The sequence below is a fragment of the Dama dama genome, chromosome 29 (genome assembly GCF_033118175.1).
Source record: "Dama dama isolate Ldn47 chromosome 29, ASM3311817v1, whole genome shotgun sequence".
NCBI lineage: Eukaryota > Metazoa > Chordata > Mammalia > Artiodactyla > Cervidae > Dama > Dama dama.
The window spans coordinates 69,311,321-69,317,793 of record NC_083709.1 but is presented as its reverse complement, the minus strand read 5'-3'; the positions used below and the strand labels follow the sequence as shown (position 1 = coordinate 69,317,793).

Below are 6,473 nucleotides of genomic sequence, written 5' to 3'. Positions count from 1 at the left end.
TCAAGAAATTATGACATAATCGGGGCCTGGAGCTAATCCAGAGTTGCTTGCCATGAGCTCTGTTCCCATTCCCTGGAGTAAGGTTGGGCCTTGGGTGGCCCACTCATGCTGCCAAATGTGCAGGGCGGCAGCAACCCTGATGGGCCCTTAAAGATCATATGAGGCCCGGTTGAATTCTGCAGCCTTCCTGTATATCACATGGGAACACTGGGGGTGTGAGTGATGGAACTGGGTCACACTGTGGCAACCCAGCACAGTCCAGATTCAGAGCCAGGTTTGCAGTTCTTAGAGGCTTGGAAAAAGCAGGCCTCGGTCAAGCTAAACAGAGATCTTTCCCATTAAAAAAAAAAAAGTTACTTCTTTTGCAAATTAGTCTTCCTCACCTTATGTAGGAAGACGCTACAGGAGTCTTTTATTGTAATAAGGTAATCAAAGGCACAAGAGGTCGAACTGTGTAAATAGAGTTTCTAAAAGTACCGGGAAGAGTGAAATCATGTGATTCTCCACCATCCCTCTAGACTCTGGAGTAGACGCTACCTTCTGCCCCTTTTAGAGCCGAGGGCCCTCCCCGGTAGAATGTCAAAGGCAAGACCTTTAGAGTTGCGCCTCTATGAGGGTCTGTTGTCCCAGTCCGTGGGCCTCGGACGCTTCTCCCCACCTCCCGTTTTCAAAGCCGCCCGGCAGGCGCCCGGGGTACGCGGTGGCCCGAGTCTGCGCCTGTCACGCCGGCTCGGTCCCTGCCACGTGGCTCTCAATCCGGCCGTCTGTCCAGTCCTGTCCTCAGGTTTCGTGGATACTTAGTTCGTAAGGACAGTCGAGGTATCTATGACTTTTCGCCTGTTTGCTCCGCTCACATGGCGGACACGAACCGATCCACCGCGCCCGGATAGGCAGCCGCGTGGCGAGCGTGGTAGGCGCCTCCACTGCCCGCTCCGAGCTGCCCACCAGGATTGTAGCAGGGCCCCAGCGCTCCGAACTGGCCGGGCGATGTGCGCCCATAGAAGTCCACCGCAGTCTCGACGCCGCCGCCGCCGCCACCCGCGCGGGGCGAAGCGGGCCCGGCCAAGCGGCCGGCCGCTGCGAAGAGGGCCCCGCCGGCCCCTTGCGAGTACGTGCCGTCGGGGCCAGCGTAGGCGGCCGCATAGGCGGAAGTGTTGGCGGGTCGGGCACCGGCGCAGCCGGCCGGCTGGTAAGCGGTGCTAGCCGCAGAGCCGCCGGCCGGGGCAAAGGAGCAGGAACCGGCGGGCCCCGAGGGCGCGGGGCCCAGTTCCGGGCTGAGCGGCCGCTCAGGCACCAGGCCGAAGACGCGGCACGGGCCTGGCGAGGCGGCCGGGTAGTAGACCGGGGGCGGCGCGGCGAGCGACGGTGCGGCGTAGCCGGCATAGACCGCGCCGGGGTAAGGAGGGCGCGCGGCGGGCACGCCGCCCGGGAAGATGGCGGCGGCGGCGGCGGCGGCGGCGGCGGCGGCGGCGGCGGCCGCGTCGTGCATGTAAGCCGGGTACGTGGACAGGTCAGAGCGCTTGAAGCGCTTGCGGCGGCGCAGGAAGCTGCCGCTCTCGAACATGTCCTCGGCGTTGGGGTCGAGCGCCCAGTAGTTGCCCTTGCCCGGGCGGCCGGCCTCGCGCGGGATCTTGAGGAAGCAGTCGTTGAGCGTCAGGTTGTGGCGGATGCTGTTCTGCCACTTCTTGGGGTTGTCGCGGTAGAAGGGGAAACGCTCGGTGATGAACTTGTAGATGCCGCCCAGAGTGAGGCGGCGCTCCGGCGCGTGCGCTATGGCCATGGCGATGAGCGCGATGTAGCTGTAGGGCGGCTTGCCCCGCTGCAGGGGGCGCTTCCGCCGCCGCCCACCGGCGCCGCGACCCGCGGCCTCCGCAGGCACCGCGCCGGCCCCCGCCTCACCGCGCTCCTCCTTCACGGCCGCCAGCGCCTCCGGCGGCGGCGGCGGCGGCGGCGGCCCGCTCTCGGCCGTCATGGCGCAGCCGTCCCGCGTCCCCGAGGCGTCCCCGCTGCCTTCGAGAATCGGGCGGCGGCTTTGGGAGCTGCGGGGCCCGGGACACCGGGTCACGGGGGCCGACGCTGGGCCCCTCTGCAGAGAGCTGAGAGGGTCCTCGCAGCTGGCACCGGGAGCACAGCTTCCCTGGAGGGGGCTCGCGGCAGGCTTGGCGCCCGCGGTTTCCGGACTGGCGGTCTGCGGACCGAGGCTCAAGTGTCCCGCCCACCGACGGCGCTGCTCGTGTTCTGGGCCTCGACGCCAGGCGCCGGCAGCGACGCTGGTACTGGAACTAGACTTCTCTCTCGCGCTGAAGGGTCCTTTGCGCGCTGGTGCCAGGCGGTCAACGGGTCTGGAATTGGTCCTGGGGCTGAGGCGCAGGCATCAGTTCTGGGCTTCCCGCTGATTCTGAGGATAACCGTTGAGGTCGCCAGTGCAGAGGAGGTTGCGGGCCCCAAAGCCTGAAACGGTAGCAGTTAGTGCAGGCGTTGGGGCACCGTGTTGGGGGCGGCCGCTGAAAACGCGGAGGGCGAGGAGGCGAGGCGACGGTGGCGAGGTCGCGGCGCGGGCCTGGCGCGGTGGCCAGCCACTGTTCCTCTCCGTAGGGTTGGCCTCCAGCAGCCAATACTTCTGGCGAGGCGCTCCCCTGCACACACCCGGACCGGCTCCTCCCTCCGCGGGTTTCTCCTCCTTAAAGGCGCCGGGAAGCTCGGGGCGGTGCCGGTTCCCCGCCCGCCCCCCACCCCCCTGACTACCCGCCCCCTGGCCCCGGCGCACCTCCCCAGGTAGGAGCAGCTGTGGCGGCGCGGCGGGAACCACACGATCGGAGCGCGGAGGGCGCTTGGAGATCCCCCCGGCCTGTCCTCTCTGCGCCCCGACGGGCAGAATGAGGCCGAGAGAGGCAGGAGCTGTCGGCGCCCAAACTCAGCGCTTCCGGACTTTATCAGCCTGTACAGAAGGCTGGGACCCGCAGGTGAAAGGAAGGGCTCGCTTCACTTTTTTGGCTGAAGAGGGTGAGAATTGACTGAGGGGGCGCTTGGTTCTTGTGAGTGGGGGGGGGGGGGGGGGAGGAAGGGAGAAGACACCCCAGGTTATTGGCTCGCAAGGTCTCTGGGATGATTCTCAAACCCTAAGTCCAGGCTGCCCTGGCCATTCTGCATCCAGTCCCTCGTCTTTCAGACATAATTCCTAGGTCTTATAGAGGATGTGACTTGCTACAGTTCCACCGCGACTTCGCGGATTCCCCAAACCTCACACCTGCCTGCGTCTGTTAGTGCGTTTCCTCGCCATGTGCCAGAGGCAGCCACTTCCCCTCTTTGGGTGCCAGGCTCCCCACTGTACCGAGGTTTTGTACCTCGTGTCCTTCCGTTGCTGATATTTAGGGAAACACCGCACTACCCCCACCTCCAATCATTTATCGGGACCCCTCTCTATATGATGGGGAGTGAAGCACAGCTTAAAGAGGATGAAGGCTGGGCTTCTGCCCTCTCGTGGTGATCTTCTCCTCCAGTTCGCTCAGGCCAAGCAGGCTCCAAGAAGACGAGCTGCTCCATCCCGAAGCAGGGCGGAGGGCTGAGAGAAGCGGGGGCCGGCGGAGGGGGTGCTGTGGCCGTTGGCCTGCGAGTCTCCTTGGAAAGGGGCGGGCACCGGGGACCCGTTTGCTTCGAGGGTGTCTGGTTTCTGAGTTCGTTTCCTGCCACCTCCCAAGACCGAGCTCGGCCTCACCCAAGACTTCCTGCATCGGTGGCCCCGCAGGTCTGGATTCTTTTTATGATCATTTGCAGGTAGACCTTGGGCCAGTCCCTTCCCAGTCGCAAGCCCACAGTTTTCTTTTGAGAATTGAAGGCGGAAAAGCACGTGCAGATCTTGGAAAGAGAAGGGAGAAAGGCTTCTATCCTTAGGATTTCGAGACTTGGTGCCGACCCCAGAGGCTCCGGCCGAGATGCAGCTTTCCGGCTGCGGGTGCAGGGTTGGGGGGAGCGAGCCGCGAGAGCGCGGCGGCCAGCCTTCAAGGGCTTCAAGTCGCGTTCTTCGTGGCGACGAGCTCCGGGCCGGCCCAGCCCCACCAAGCACTGGGCAACTGCCTTCGGAAGCAGGGGGCAAAGAGTCCAAGTCTTCGTTCCACCGACCCGGGTGTGGAAGCCAATCGAACAATGTGCATGAGGACCTTCCTCCGCGGATGCACACTCGAACGACTGGGGAGGCTTTTCACTCGCTCAAAACACTCCCAGCTTCCTTCTTCCAAAGTAACCACGCTGCGAAAATCCAGGTTTCATCCTATTTTTTTTCCAAAGGGGGAAAAGCTTCAAAATTGTTAAATTTTAACCAGATTACAAAATAGCAGTCTTTTAATACTGAATTTTATGGTTCCAAGATTCAGATTTCCAAATGTTAAAATTTGGACTACTATCCTAGCATGAATCCCTAAATCAAATAATGTGTTTCTCTAATTCTGAGATTCTATGACCAGTGTCTAAATTCTTTGACTGTGATTGTATTCCTATGACTTTAAACTTCTTTTCAGAGTGTAAAAGCATATTCCTTATATTTTTAAGATGCCGGGAGTAAGATTTTGTGCCTGAAAATGTGATGCCACTGTTGCCAGCTGTAGCTTCTCCGTTTTAGACATTTTTACAGCTCTAAGGTACATATTGCTTAATTTTAATTCCTGTCTAGGAATGTCTGATTGGAAGATTTGGGTCCTATAAATCCACATCTCTCTTATTTAATTCTAAAATATTAGTACTAGATCCACTATTCTATAACTCAAATAATCTAACAATTCTTATAATATTTATGACCATATGCTTTAATGACTTTAAGATGGATGGAGACTTTTAAGCTCCAGTTACTATCGTTAGAAGCCTCATGTCTCAGGATGTTTTGATCCTCTTTGTTTTGTGACTGTGGACACACTCTTCTAGAAACCCGATTCCTTTTTCTCAAACTTTTCAGCTACTGAGCTCTGCCTATGCATCAGACCAAGCGTTAGCATCCTGAGATTAGAATTATTAAGATTATGATTCTAGGATTTCATGAACAAAGAGTGCTAAAAATGCTGTTCCATAAATGTTTTATTCTAATAACACATTTCAAAATTCTGCACTTTGAAGATGTGAGATTTGAATTAAAGGATTTGAGTGCACTGGGACAGTTAACCCGTTTGGATCAAAACTATGCAGAAAGATCCGCTCAGTGCCAGGCCACTTCCTCAGTTTTCTCATCCAGTCTTCACCTCTTCTCTGGGGCAGTGCTCCTGAAAGTGTGTAGGGTTAGCAGACCCATGGAGAGCTGTTGAGAGCTCCAGAGTTGGTTCTTGTCCCTTGGAAATCATTCTTCTAGTCCAGCTGGGGTGGGTTGATGTTGATGTGGACAGATGCTGGGTAATTTTCATCCTCTTCAGACTGCCTACAGCCCTGAGTGTATCCTCAGCACCTTTTGGAAAAACCTGCCCCCTCACAGGCTATTTTATGTTAAATTTTGGGGGGAGAGGAGGAGTGCTGGTGATCTGTAGAAGATGCTAGAGCTCTTCCCCTAACTACCGAGTTTTGAAGTGCCCTCGGAGAGTTTCGTAAATATAAAGGAGGGGATTCTACGAGTTATGGCATTATCTCTTGACCCATGTTTCTTGACCCAGATGCCCCTGAAGGCAGATACAGAGGTACCCTGCTCTTAAGGATATCTTGGAAATTCAAGCTGGAAGGAAACCAGGCCCAGATTGTCAAAGGGGCTTGCTTAAAGTTGTGCAGAGGAGGTTCTACACTGGAAGGGAAACTCAGGTATTTGGGCTCCTTACCTTCTGGGCCTGCAGCCTCTGTCTTTTCCTGAGTTCTCCGTCCTCACTTGGGCTTGAAGTCTGGGCCCTCTCCAGTCTCCTTACAGGGGGACAGTGGAAGCCCTGGGCCCAGATGCTTGCCAATCAGATCTAAGGATCTCGGGGCAGCTAGAACACAGGGACTTCTGGATTACTCTGGGACAGTCAGTCAGGGTCAGTGGGTTGCAGGTATGGCCTCAGAGCGCCACAAAGGCAGTCAGTCTGCCTCACACTCAGCCAGGCCGCTGGTTGCAGCAGTGGTACTGCGTGGGAGCTGTCACTGGGCCCAGCAGCTTTGAACTATTTGTTGTCCTTCTTAGGCCTCAGTTTCCCCATCTGGGAATTGCTGGACTTCCTGTCACTTCATTTCCACTGGGTCAAGAGGATGAAGTGGGGTGCTTCGCCAACCCATGATCATCTTGTCTTTTAAATTGTTTTCAAGACGAAAATGGTTGTTAAAAAAAGACAGGCTGCTGAGGAAAATTAAAGTCGTTCCCACTCACAGGCGGGAATGAGATGCTCTCCTCAAAGAAGTAGCCGTAGATTAAAGCAAACTGTTTTCTGTTCGCCTAGAAGGCAGTATGTATGTAGGGAGAGTGTTGGAAGTTTTCGAGTTCGCAAGAGTATGGCCTTATTTTGCTCCAAGGAGGCAGAGGGACTCACGGAGCT

At 57.1% G+C, this 6,473-nt stretch overlaps 1 protein-coding gene and 1 long non-coding RNA gene across 2 annotated transcripts; one reads left to right on the top strand and one right to left on the bottom strand.

Annotated features, from left to right (window-relative positions):
• Positions 1-548: 548 nt before the first annotated feature.
• Positions 549-1,972, bottom strand: FOXE1 (forkhead box E1). Its single transcript, XM_061132072.1, has one exon. The coding sequence runs from the start codon at positions 1,970-1,972 to the stop codon at positions 851-853; it is 1,122 nt and encodes a 373-aa protein (XP_060988055.1). The 3' UTR covers positions 549-850.
• A 1,917-nt stretch (positions 1,973-3,889) lies between these two features.
• LOC133048723 (uncharacterized) lies at positions 3,890-5,747 on the top strand. The gene is made up of 3 exons (XR_009691117.1): positions 3,890-4,259; positions 4,546-4,634; positions 5,628-5,747. It is a non-coding gene; the product is annotated as an uncharacterized LOC133048723 (long non-coding RNA).
• The last annotated feature ends 726 nt before the right edge of the window (positions 5,748-6,473 follow it).

What these genes read in the sequence shown, in the direction of transcription:
- FOXE1 (XM_061132072.1), bottom strand. Translation starts at nt 1,972, where the DNA reads ATGACGGCCGAGAGCGGGCCGCCGCCGCCGCCGCCGCCGCCGGAGGCG.